The sequence below is a fragment of the Pleurodeles waltl genome, chromosome 8 (assembly GCF_031143425.1).
Source record: "Pleurodeles waltl isolate 20211129_DDA chromosome 8, aPleWal1.hap1.20221129, whole genome shotgun sequence".
NCBI lineage: Eukaryota > Metazoa > Chordata > Amphibia > Caudata > Salamandridae > Pleurodeles > Pleurodeles waltl.
The window spans coordinates 1,543,720,516-1,543,734,453 of NC_090447.1; the positions used below are offsets into that span (position 1 = coordinate 1,543,720,516).

The 13,938-nt window shown below is 42.2% G+C and overlaps 1 protein-coding gene across 2 annotated transcripts in view; it reads right to left on the reverse strand.

The window, feature by feature from the left end:
• MAN1A2 (mannosidase alpha class 1A member 2) overlaps nucleotides 1-13,938 on the reverse strand; it is a 315,131-nt gene that overhangs the window by 154,744 nt on the left and 146,449 nt on the right. For both annotated transcript variants that reach the window (XM_069203015.1, XM_069203014.1), the window contains exon 6: nucleotides 1,327-1,407. In XM_069203015.1, coding sequence (XP_069059116.1) covers nucleotides 1,327-1,407 — 81 coding nt within the window. The remainder of the gene's footprint in view (nucleotides 1-1,326; nucleotides 1,408-13,938) is intronic.

Here is a 13,938-nt window from a genome sequence, read left to right on the forward strand (position 1 = left end):
GTGAAGGTCAAAGCATGGAGTGGAGAAGGTCATAGGAGTGGTGAAGGTCAGATCATGGAGCGGAGAAGGTCAGGGGAGTGGTGAAGGTCAAAGCATGGAGTGGAGAAGGTAAGAGGAGTGAAGAAGGTCAGAGGAATGGTGAAGGTCAGAGCATGGAGTGGAGAAGGTCAGAGGAGTGGTGAAGGTCAAAGCATAGAGTGGAGAAGGTCAGAGGATTGGTGAAGTTCAGAGCATGGAGTAGAGAAGGTCAATGCATGGAGTAGAGAAGGTCAATGCATGGAGTAGAGAAGGTCAATGCATGGAGTGGAGAAGGTCAAAGCATGGAGTGGAGAAGGTCAGAGCATGGAGTGGCGAAGGTCAGAGCACGGAGTGGCGAAGGTCAGAGCATGGAGTGGCGAAGGTCAGAGCATGGACTGGTGAAGATCAGAGGAGTGGTGAAGGTCAGAGCATGGCATGGTGAAAGTCAGAGGAGTGGTGAAGGTCAGAGCATGGAGTAGGGACAATCAGAGGAGGCGTGAAGGTTAGAGCATGGAGTGCAGAAGACCAGAGGGGTAGTGAAGGTCAGAACATGGAGTGGTGAAGGTCAGAACAAATAGAAGCTGAAGGTCAAAGCACAGAGTGGTGAAGGTCAGAGCATGGTGTGCTTAAGGTCAAAGAAATGGTGAAGGTCAGAGCAAGGAATGGTAAAGGTCAGAGCATGGAGTGTTGAAGGTCAGACCATGGAGTGGTGAAGGTCAGAGCATGGAGTGGTGAAGGTCAGAGCATGGAGTGGTGATAGTCAAAGCATGGAGTGGTGAAAGTCAAAGCATGGAGTGGTGAAAGTCAAAGCATGGAGTGGAGAAGGTTAGATGAGTGGTGAAGGTCAAAGCATGGAGTGGGGAAGGTCAGAGGATTGGTGAAGGTCAGAGCATGGAGTGGTGAAGGTCAAAGCATGGAGTGGTGAAGGTCAAAGCATGGAGTGGAGAAGGTCAAAGCATGGAGTGGAGAAGGTCAGTGCATGTAGTGGCGAAGGTCAGGGCATGGAGCGGTGAAGGTCAGAGCAAGGAGCGGTGAAGGTCAGAGCATGGACTGGTGAAGATCAGAGGAGTGGTGAAGGTCAGAGCGTGGCGTGGTGAAAGTCAGAGGAGTGGTGAAGGTCAGAGCACGGACTGGTGAAGGTCAGAGCATGGTCTGGTGAAGGTCAGAGCACAGACTGGTGAAGGTTCGAACAGGAAGAGGAAAATGTGTTAATGTCAAGTGTCGAAGGTCACACACTGCAGAGATAAATATCTGGATATTAAATTGTGAACAATATAATGTGAGGTAGAGGCCAGTGCTAACCCTTACCTCCTGTCCGGAGAGGTAGTACGCAGCCAACAGACCTCCAATAAACCGGATGTTCACTTCAAACACAGACACCTCTGAGTTCTGCAAAGTAAAGACAGGGAGGGTGGTCACTCAAGTTATCAACCAAAAAGGCGGTCTCTCTTCTGCACACTTGTGCATCTGGTGCTCAGGAACCCTAGCCTCAGTGCCTGGCTCTGTCCTGGTACATATACCACGACCCGGGCGCCCCTGCGGAACACTACAACTAGTCACCTTACTCCAGTAATCCATGAGTTTAAATATCAGATACATACAATGTTTATCTCACATGCACTGAGTGGTGTCCAGCGAGTGACCCCAGGGCCAGGTGGACAGTATAACCCAAGGTGATGGGTCTGATCACACTGAGTTGCACCGAATTTGAATGCATCTCACGTGGATATGCTGAAAATCTGACCAGCCCAGGTGGACTTCTGGTGGACACCGCTGCACTCTGCATTAGAAGGTGATGCTAAAACTGGTAATATCTACAAAGGTTGGCTGTGGCAAAGCTAGCGTGTGATAAAAAAACTTTTACAAAACAGCTTTTGCTTCTAGCACTTTTCAAAACCATATTTTAATACAGGCTTGTTCTCCCCACCTACCAGTAATCAATATTTATGAAAATATTGTAATGCATTTTTAATTCTATAATAGCATATCTTCATAATTTACCAATTCTATAAAATTACAAAAAGCAAAACGAATTACTACAAACACGTAACTTTTAATAGGGGTGTATGGAAATATATGTGCTAGAAAAGATGTGATTGAGAAGGCAGAGAAACAGACCCTCAAGAATCTGGGCTATGAAGGTGACTCCTCACATGTCGAAGGTTACTGATTCTGTAGGGACAGCCTTGTAGGAAAAACTAGAATCGTGTGTGTCGGGGTACTTGTGTGTACTCATATGAATGTGTTTGTGTTCTCATACGGATGTGTGTGTGTGTGTGTGTGTGTGCGCGCGCGCATGTGTGGGTGTGTGCTCATATGGGTGTGTGGGGGCGTAAGTGTGTGGGGGACGGAAGTGTGTGTGTTTGTATGTAATAGACATATAGACATTACGCAGTGATGTAGTTGTGATTAACAGTACTTTGCACTGACCAGGTATTTTGTGATTCGCCACAACTCTGGCCCCACAGACAGGTTTGCACCAGATCTGGCGCTCGCTCAGCACAGGCAGTTGACATCCAGCATGTCCAGTTTAGTGCAGCTACATGATAGGGGGGAGTTAAAGGGGGCACAAGTGGGATGTTTTCCCATTTTAACTCCCAGAGGAATATTAGTTTGGAGAAAAAAATAAAAAACATTTGCAATGCAATAGGTCTTGCATTTGCGAGAGTTAGAGCTACTGGCGCTCTAAATGGATAAGTGAACTTTTTGACACATAAACTGGTCAACCCTGCCTCATAATTTAGTCCTTTCCTGCCACATAATTCAACTGAGCAAGCAGCTCTACAAAGCCATGCGTGCAAAAGTGAACTTTTAATGAGAAACAGTGAAACAAGAATTGCGACAATGATGAACCAAATGTAAGTGCTTAGCTATAGTTAAAGAAGGTTTGCGCTGCCATTTTGTACGCTGCACGCAAACTGGGTGCACTGTCCCCTCCGTAAGTGTGATGTGAGGTAACTAAGAAACAACGAGAAGTAACTGGTAGACATGCAAACCGTTCCAATACTGCCCATTACTGTCTGTAAAACCTGAAAGTGCCATGGCTGCCATGAGCACGAAGGAAAAACAAAACAAAGAATGAGAGGTATCAGGTAGTCGTGCAAAGCGCTCCAATACTGCTGATCGAGTTCGTACTGTGTAAGGTTTGAAAGCGGCATGGACCACGGAGGAGAAACAATCTGAAGTAACTGGTAGCCATGCAAAGCACCCCAATACCGCTGTTTGAGTTCGCACTGTGTAAGCTTTGAAAGCGGCATGGACCACAGAGAAGAAACTATGAGAAGTAACTGGTAGTCACGCATGCCTTTGACAAATGACACCAAGGGAATTTTAAAAGGCAAGCGCACGAACGAATGAAAGTGATGGGTGTGATGTGGGCGTGGTTAAAAGCCCAACAGAAAGATGACAACAGGTTGGACGCGCTTGCAGCTCGACCTACAAGGTGAGCCCTGAAGTAGATGATCTCTTCTCCCTGGAGTCCACAGTACGAGAGTTTAATCTGCTATTGTCTCGCAGGATTTATGTTTATGGACAACCTTTACTTGAACAACTGCATGCAAAGTCCACGCGCATCATTGATAGATGTTTGTACAAGAAAACAGGGGAAGGAAGGGCCACATCACAGCCAGATTTCAAAATAACAGGTTGTGTGATGAGCACATTTATCATGGGAAAGTGCACTGCAGTGTGTTTGATAACAACTTTTACTCGTCAATGTAAAAGAGCTCAAAAACAGAAAACAGAAGCCCATGGCTTCTTGCAGTATGGAGAGGGAGAGAGAGAGGGGTAGAGAGAGAAGGAGAGGGGGATAGAGAGAGGGAGAGGGGGAGAGAAAGAGGGAGAGGGTGAGAGGGAGAGAGATGGAGAAGGGGATAGGGAGGGAGGGAGAGAGAGGGGGATAGAGAGAGGGAGAAGGAGGGAGAGGGGCAGAGAGATGGGGGCAGAGGGGAGGAGAGAAGGGGGTGGGGGGAGAAATAGAGAGACCAGCCACAAGTAAATCAGTTTTAGGGCTTCATTTATAGGTTAGTGCACGGGTTACTCTGTGACAAACATTAACATATATCCTGTCCAAGTGTAATATATCCTACGGCCCTTTTTACAAATGCATTATACACTACGGCCCTTATTACAAATGCATTATATCCCACAGCCCTTAGTACAAATGCATTATATCCCACAGCCCTTAGTACAAATGCATTATATCCTACGACCCTTATTACAACTGCATTATATCCTACGACCCTTATTACAAATGTATTATATCCTACGCCCCTTATTACAAATGCATTATATCCTACGGCCCTTATTACAAATGCATTATATCCTACGGCCCTTATTACAAATGCATTATATCCCACGGCCCTTAGTACTACTGCATCATATCCTACAACCCTTATTACAACTGCATTATATCCTACAGCCCTTACTACAAGTGCATTATATCCTCCAGCCCTTAGTACAAATGCATTGCATCCTATGGCCCTTATTACAACGACATTATACCCTACGGCCCTTAGTACAAATGCATTATACCCCACGGCCCTTAGTACAAATGCATTATACCCCACAGCCCTTATTACAAGTGCATTAAATCCCAAGGCCCTTAGTACAAATGCATTATATACAATGGCCCTTAGTACAAATGCATTATATCCCACGGCCCTTAATACAAGTGCATTATACCCTATGGCTTTTATTACAAATGCAGTATATCCTACGGCCCTTAGTACAAATGCATTACATCCTACAGCCCTTATTACAAATGCATTATACCCTATGCCTTTTATTACAAATGCATTGTACCCTACGGCCCTTATTACAAGTGCATTATATCCCACGGCACTTGTTACAAATGCATTATACCCTATGGCTTTTATTACAAATGCATTATATCCTACGGCCCTTATTACAAGTGCTTTGCATCCAACATCCCGTATTACAAGTGCAGTATATCCTACACTTCTTGTTACAAGTGCATTTTAATCTACAGCCCTTATTACTAGTGCATTATCTCCTACACCTCTCGTTACAAGTACAATATATACAACCGCCCGTATTACAAGTGCATTATATCCAACAGCTCTTATTACAAGTGCGTTATGTCCTACACCCTTATTACAGGTGCATTACATTCTATGACTTATTACAAGTGTGTTATATACTATGGCCCTTATTACAAGTGCATTATACCCTACGGCCCTTATTACAAGTGCATTATATCCAATGGCTCTTATTACAAGTCTGTTATATCCTACGGCCCTTATTAAAAATGCATTATATCCTACGGCCCTTATTACAAATGCATTATATCCTACGAACCTTATTACAAATGCATTATATCCTACGGCCTTTATTACAAATGCATTATATCCTACGGCCCTTATTACAAATGCATTATATCCCACAGCCCTTAGTACAAATGCATTACATCCTACGGCCCTTATTACAAGTGCATTATATCCTACAGCCCTTACTACAAGTACATTATATCCTCCAGCCTTAGTACAAATGCATTACATCCTATGGCCCTTATTACAACGACATTATATCCTACGGCCCTTATTACAAGTGCATTATATCCTACAGCCCTTATTACAAGTGCATTATATCCTACGGCCCTTATTACAACTGCATTATATCCTATGGCCCTTATTACAAGTGCATTATATCCTCTGGCCCTTAGTACAAATGCATTACACCCTTCGGCCCTTATTACATGTGCATTAAATCCCACGGCCCTGAGTACAAATGAATTATATTCCACAGCCCTTATTACAAATGCATTACATCCTACGGCCCTTATTACAAATGCATTATACGCTACGGCCCTTATTACAAGTGCATTATATCCCACGGCCCTTAGTACAAATGCATTATATCCCATGGCCCTTATTACAAGTGCATTATACCCTATGGCTTTTATTACAAATGCATTATACCCTACGGCCCTTAGTACAAATGCATTACACCCCACGGCCCTTAGTACAAATGCATTATACCCCACGGCCCTTATTACAAGTGCATTAAATCCCAAGGCCCTTAGTACAAATGCATTATATACAATGGCCCTTAGTACAAATGCATTATATCCCACGGCCCTTAATACAAGTGCATTATACCCTATGGCTTTTATTACAAATGCAGTATATCCTACGGCCCTTAGTACAAATGCATTACATCCTACGGCCCTTATTATAAATGCATTATACCCTATGCCTTTTATTACAAATGCATTGTACCCTACGGCCCTTATTACAAGTGCATTATATCCCACGGCACTTGTTACAAATGCATTATACCCTATGGCTTTTATTACAAATGCATTATATCCTACGGCCCTTATTACAAGTGCTTTGCATCCAACAGCCCGTATTACAAGTGCAGTATATCCTACACTTCTTGTTACAAGTGCATTTTAATCTACAGCCCTTATTACTAGTGCATTATGTCCTACACCTCTCGTTACAAGTACAATATATACAACCGCCCGTATTACAAGTGCATTATATCCAACAGCTCTTATTACAAGTGCGTTATGTCCTACACCCTTATTACAGGTGCATTACATTCTATGACTTATTACAAGTGTGTTATATACTATGGCCCTTATTACAAGTGCATTATACCCTACGGCCCTTATTACAAGTGCATTATATCCAATGGCTCTTATTACAAGTCTGTTATATCCTACAGCCCTTATTATAGCTGCCATATATTGTACGGCCCTTATTACAAGTGCATTATATCCTACGGTCCTTATTACAATTGTGTTATATCCTACAGCACTTATTACAAGTGCATTATATCCTACGGCCCTTATTATAAATATATTGTACCCTATGGCTTTTATTACAAGTGCATTACATCCTACATCCCTTATTAGAATTCTGTCATATCCTTTGGCCCTTATTACAAATGCATTATATCCTACTGCCCTTATTACAAGTGCATTATATCCTAGGGTCCTCATTACAATTCCGTTATATCCTACGGCCCCTATTACACTTCTGTGATATCCTATGGCCTTTATTACAAATGCAGTATATCCTACGGCCTTTATTACAAGTGCATTATATCCTACTGCCTTTATTACAAGTGCATTACATCCTATAGCCCTTATTACAATTCCATTATATCCAATAGCCTTTATTACAAGTGCATTACATCCTATAGCTCTTATTACAATTCCATTATATCCTATGGCCCTTATTACAATTCTGCTATATCCTATAGCCTTTATTACAAGTGCATTACATCCAATAGCCCTTATTACAATTCTGTTATATCCTACGGCCCTTGTTACAAGCGGCTCTTATTACAAGTGCATTATATCCTACGGCCCTTATTAAAATTCCGCTATATCCTACTGCCCTTATTCCAATTCTGTGATAGCCTATGGCCCTTATTACAAATGCATATATCCTACGGCCCTTATTACAAGTGCATGATATCCTACGGCCCTTATTACAACTGCATTATATCATACGGCCCTTATTACAAGTGCATAATACCCTTTGGCCCTTATTACAAGTGCATTATATGCCACGGCCCTTATTACAAATGCATTATACCATATGCATTTTATTACAAATCCATTATATCCAACGGCCCTTATTGCAAGTGCATTTTATCCTACAGCCCATATTAAAAGTGCATTATATCCTTAACCTCTTGTTAGAAGTGCATTATAACCTACACCCCTTATTACAAGTGCATTATGTCCTACGGCTGTAGTTACAAGGGCATTATATTCAACCGCCCGTATTACAAGTTCATTATATCCAACAGCTCTTGTTACAAGTGTGTTTTGTCCTACACCCTTATTACAAGTGCATTGCATTCTATGACCCTTATTACAAGTGCGTTATATACTACAGCTATTACTACAGCTGCCTTATATCCTATGGCCCTTATTACAATTGCTTTATATCCTATGGCCCTTATTACAAATGCATTATACCCTATGGCTTCTCTTACAAGTGCATTATATCCTATAGCCCTTGTTACAATTCTATTATATCCCACAGACCTTATTACAAATGCACTATACCCTATAGTTTTTATTACAAATGCACTATACCCTATAGTTTTTATTACAAATGCATTATTACAATTCTGTTGTATCCTGCGGCCCTAATTACAAGTGCATTGTATCCAATAGCCCTTGTTACAAGTGCATTATATCCTACACATCTTGTTACAAATGCATTATAAGCTACAGCCCTTATCACAAGTGCATTATGTCCTACGCCTCTAGTTACAAGTGCATTATACTCTACAGCCCTTATTACAAATGCATTATACCCTATGACTTTTATTACAAGTGTGTTACATCCTATAGCCCTTATTACAATTCTATTACTCACTCATAAATCACTCAAAGTTTTTTACAAATCCAAACCATTGTACTCTTCCTACATGAGTGGACCTAAGACAGTCTCCTATAATTCCTTGGTTCTGCCTGGTGTATTCAGTAGTCCATATTTGTGCCATAGCAGGATCGGCTGAGTTTTAACTAGGTTTGTAATGAGCGGGACCCCTAATTCCGAGTGGCATACATATGATGGACTACTCTGTGGGAAGGATAGAAGATACTTCAAGAAGGCATTTTCTATCAGCTGCCGGGAGTCATGGTTTCCGTGCCCCCAGAGGTCTGCTCCATACATGGCTGTTGACATACATTTGGCCTTATACACTGTCAGTATCTCCCTGGGGGGTTATTAGCAACCTTGCAAGCAATGTTGCCCAAGGCTGCCACAGTTTTCCGGAAGTGCAGCCCTTTGGTTCTAATTGCCATCGGCCACGTCCCTTTTACGTCAAACATGATCCCCAGGTAGGAAAAGGACGTGACGTAATCAATTCTAGTATCTTTTATCACGAGGCTGGGGGTTTTCGGTAATACTTTCCCACACTTCGTAGCAAATGTCTTGCTTTTATTAACTAGTAGCCCCAGTTCCTCCATATAGGACACAAAGCTTGTTAGTAGCTGTTGCAGTGCAAGGGGGGTTTGCGCCATAAGAACAGCATCATCAACATATCAAAGGGCGGGAACGGGCCAGGACCCTATCTGGGGCAGATTGTCACAATTACATTACCCAGTCTATTAATGTATAAGGGAAAGAGAAAGGGTGCCAGGGCACAGCCCTGCCTTACACCCCTCTCTGTGCCAAAAGGCTGGGTACATTCGCCTGTTAAACCATTTCGCACTCTGGCGCTACACCAATAATATGTTTCCCTGAGAAATTGTATGATCGGTAGGTCCACCCTGTGTTCCCCATGATTGCCCACAATTTACTATGGATTACGTAGTCAAAGGCAGCAGTTAAATCAACGAAAACCAGGTACAATCTTGCTTGTTTGATTGTGGTGTATTTCTCAATCAGCATGCTTAGGTTCAGACTCTGTTCCGTGGATCCTACTCCCTTCCCAGTAAGTCTGACAAGACATTCTTGTCCTGGGCCCATTCCTGTAGTCTGTTCAAGATAACGCAGCCTGCCACTTTCAACATCAAATCTAGAAGAGAGATAGGACAGTAACAAGTGGGGCAGTGTCTTTCTCCCTTTTTGAAAAATGGGACAATAAAGGATTCCCTCCAAGACTTCAGTAGGCCAACTTGACAACATGTATTCAGGACTCGAGCAAGCAGTCGCCCCCAAAGGGTCGTACTGACTTTATGTTTTAAGGGATGAAGTCTGGACCCAGCGCCTTGCTGGCTTTACTTGCATTTAGAGCAACAATGATCTCATCCAAGGTAAATGCAAGCTTGATAGGGGCAACCTATTAGTAGGATTGGAATAAATAGTAGAGAAGTGAGTAATCCATTCTCCCTCACTAATGGCCATTTCAAGGCGCCGGCCGGTGTCAGACTGGAGATAGGGCAAATTAATTATCCGCCAAAAAGCTGCAGGGTCCTTACTAATGCTCGCTTCGTACAATTTGCCCATAGTTCTTTTTTTAATGCTGCTTTCCTCTGCATTAAAACCTACTTATAGTTTTTTCTAACAGCCCTGACTTCATTTACGCAGCGCGGTCGTTTGTGTAGGGCTAATTTCAGCATGCTATGGGCCTTGGTGCAAGGTTCATCAAACCATCCTTTCATCCTGTTGTTGCTGCTGTCCCTACCTGTAATCACTAGTCCCTCCTTAACGTCCCCAGCAATCTTTTGTAAGCTCTCAATAATATCTTTGGGTCGGAACCCAGGTCTAAACAACTTTCGAAAGCCTGTGTGCATCTACAAATCAACTTTTTTACAAATTCTTGGGGATCAATCTTTGACCAGCCCAGGGTGTACCTGTTCAGCCTGTTAATGTCCATGGTGCCCACCGTGCAGTAGTTGGGGAGTGGTGATTGGGATAGAAAATCCCTTTATGTAATATCCAAGTCTATGCTCAGAGGGTAGTGGTCGCTGCATGCAATTGTGTGGGTGATAACATTTCCAACCCTTGACGCGTGTCTGTTTGTGACCAATATGTAATCTATCACTGAGTTTTTTCCTTGGCCATTATATGCAGCAGCAAATGGGATTGGAGGACAGCAAATCTCTTTACAGAATGCATGAGTTCATTCAATTGTTCCCCACAGATGGAGTGTGTAAAATGTGAGTGCCCAGCATTGCCCCTTTCACTAAATCCGCAGGTCTTCTCTGATCCCCTCGTGCAAACTTCGGTATTAAAGTCTCATTACCTCCCCCCCCCCCCCTCTCCTCCCCCGATAGTAATACCAAGTCCTGGAATTTCCTATTCCTGAGAGCTTCGACATCCCTTTTTAGTAGAGTCAGGGCGGTTTCTATCTCAGCTTTCAGGATGTTATTATAAAAGTTGATTAATGCCAGCACACATGTAGCTGATGTTTCATTGACAACGATCTGATGGTAGGGTTGCGGTGCCAGCATAGTTATGCTAGATGCCCTCAGGGTGTTTGATACGTAGGTACGGATCCCCACCTTTGCTCTCCCTGAATTGGATGGTACCACCGGGGTATGATCGGTTCTAAAACCATTTAGGTGGATTGGGTTTGCTGCCCATGTTTCTTGTACACAGACCACAGTAAATCTATTAACAAAATTACACCAATCTGCTATTACCACCTTCCACAGTAAACCTGCCACGTTCCAGAATGCTACCCTTGTCTTCCCCTCCTTTTCACAATTGACCAAATGGTCCTGAGTAGGTAGGTGGGATCTGTCCGGGGGAGGGGGTTGTTTTTTAAGTCGGCAGTAGGAGTAACAGTCAAACCAGGGGTAGTTATGTCGCTCTAGAATTGGTAAGCACGTCCTCTATATCCTATAGCCTTTATTACAAGTGCATTACATTCTATACCTCTTATTACAATTCCATTATATCCTACGGCCCTTATTACTATTCCGTTATATCCGATAGCCTTTATTACAAGTGCATTACATCCTATAGCCTTTATTACAATTTAGTTATATCCTACTGCCCTTATTACAATTCCATGATATCCTATGGCCCTTATTACAATGGCCTTTATTATAAGTGCATTATATTCTACTGCCTTTATTACAAGTGCATTACTTCCTAAAGCTCTTATTACAATTCCGTTTTATCCTATAGCCTTTATTTACAAGGGCATTACATCCTCTAGCGCTTATTACAATTCCATTATATCCTACAGCTCTTATTACAATTCTGTTATATCCTGTGGCCTTTATTACAAGTGCTTTAAATCCTAAGGTCCTTATTACAATTCTGTTATATCGTATGGCCCTTATTACAAATGCATTACATCCTACGGCCTCTATTACAAGTGCATTACATATCCTATAGCCCTTACTACAATTCTGTGATATTCTAAGGCCCTTATTACAAATGCAATATATCCTACGGCCCTTATTACAAATGCATTATATCCTACGGCCCTTATTACAAGTGCAATACATCCTACAACCCTTTATACAAGTGCATTACATCCTATAGCCCTAATTACAATTCAGTTATATCCTACGGCCCTTATTCCAATTTAGTTATATCCAATGGCCCTTATTACAAGTGCATTACGTCCTTGTAGTGCTTTCCTCTTAGCTAGTTTTAAAGCACTAACATAACACACCAGAAATGCACTTCTGAGGTCAAAGAAGACTTTTATTGTTGTTAATTCTTCCCCAACCACAATTTTTATGTTGACGAATTAGTAGCTTTCAAGCCCGCGTTAATCAGACAAAATATATCAGTTTGCAATATACACAGCAGGTTATATTTATAAGATATTGAATGCAAAGCAAAACAAATACTTCACCGTGTGGGAAACTATTTACAACTTCATCTTTCTAAGGTCTGCAAGCTGATGACCCCTTGTCAGCCGCGAGAAAGAGATTCATCTACCCACACGGGATTGCTGGCAGCTGGCGCCAAGCTCCAGCACGAGGTCCGGCAGATTCGAATCTGAATCTCTGCAGCCTGTGTCATTCATTACAAAGGTGTGCCCCCTCCTCTCAGACCTGGGAAACTGAGCAAGCCTTTTGGAGACTGGCCAGGTCTCCGAGACTACTCCTCTTCCCAGGCTCAAGCGGAGAAAAACAACCCAGGTACCCTCTCTTATCAGGTCTAGTCTACTGTGAGAAAAACATCTTGGTTCCTCTTGTGCAAAAACACAGCTTGGAAAAATACAGCTTGGATTCTCAACTGCAATGTCTAACTCCACGTTGAAGGCAATGGGCAGCTAACCTAAATATCAAATGCAATGTCTAGTGTCATGTCAAAGCCAATAGGCATCTGAGCTGAATACAAAATGCAATGTCTTATATCATGTCAAAGCCCATAGGCAGCTAAGCTGAATATAAAATGCAATGTATAATATCATGTCAAAGCAAATAGGCAGCTGAGCTGAATATAAAATGCAATGTATAATATCATGTCAAAGCCAATAGGCAGCGGAGCTGAATACAAAATGTAATATATGATATCATGTCAAAGCCAATAGGCAGAATATCTAATACTATGTCAAAGTCAATAGGCAGCTAAACTGAATACATCATGTCAAAGCCAATAGGAATGCAATGTCAAATTCAATATGCGGCTAGACTGGATACAGCATGTCAAAGCCAATAGGCAGAATACAGAATGTAATAACTAATGCAATGTCAAAGCCAATAGGCGGCTAAACTGAATACAGAACATAATGGCTAATGCCATGTCAAAGCCAATAGGCGGCTCAACTGAACAAAACATATAATGTGCTACTGGTGAACATTGAGCAACTAATATGCGCAGTGGTGAAACACAAAGTCATTGGTCAAACAAACTCCATCAAATGGCAGTACAGTCCTTTGGCCTTTATTACAAGTGCATAACATCCGATAGCCCTTACTACAATTCTGTGATATCCTACGGCCATTATTACAAGTGCATTATATCCTACAGGCCTTATTACAAGTGCATTATATTCTACGGCCCTTATTACAAGTGTATGACATCTTATTGCCCTGATTACAATTCTGTTATAACCTATGGCCCTTATTACAAATGCATTACATCCTACGGCCTTTATTACAAGTGCATTACATCCTGTAGCCCTTACTACAATTCTGTGATATCCTACGGCCCTTATTACAAGTGCATTATATCCTACGGCCCTTATAACAAGTGCATTATATCCTACGGCCCTTATTACAAGTGTATGACATCTTATGGCACTGATTACAATTCTGTTATATCCTACGGCCCTTATTACAAGTGTATTATATCCTACGGCCCTTATTACAAGTGCATTATATCCTACGGCCCTTATTACAAGTGTATGACATCTTATGGCACTGATTACAATTCTGTTATATCCTACGGCCCTTATTACAAGTACATCATATCCTACAGCCCTTGTTATAAGACAGACGTGATATTGGTCATGTTTGTGACGTAGTAACCGGTCCACTAAACTCTATATCACGCCCTTGAATCTGCTCCA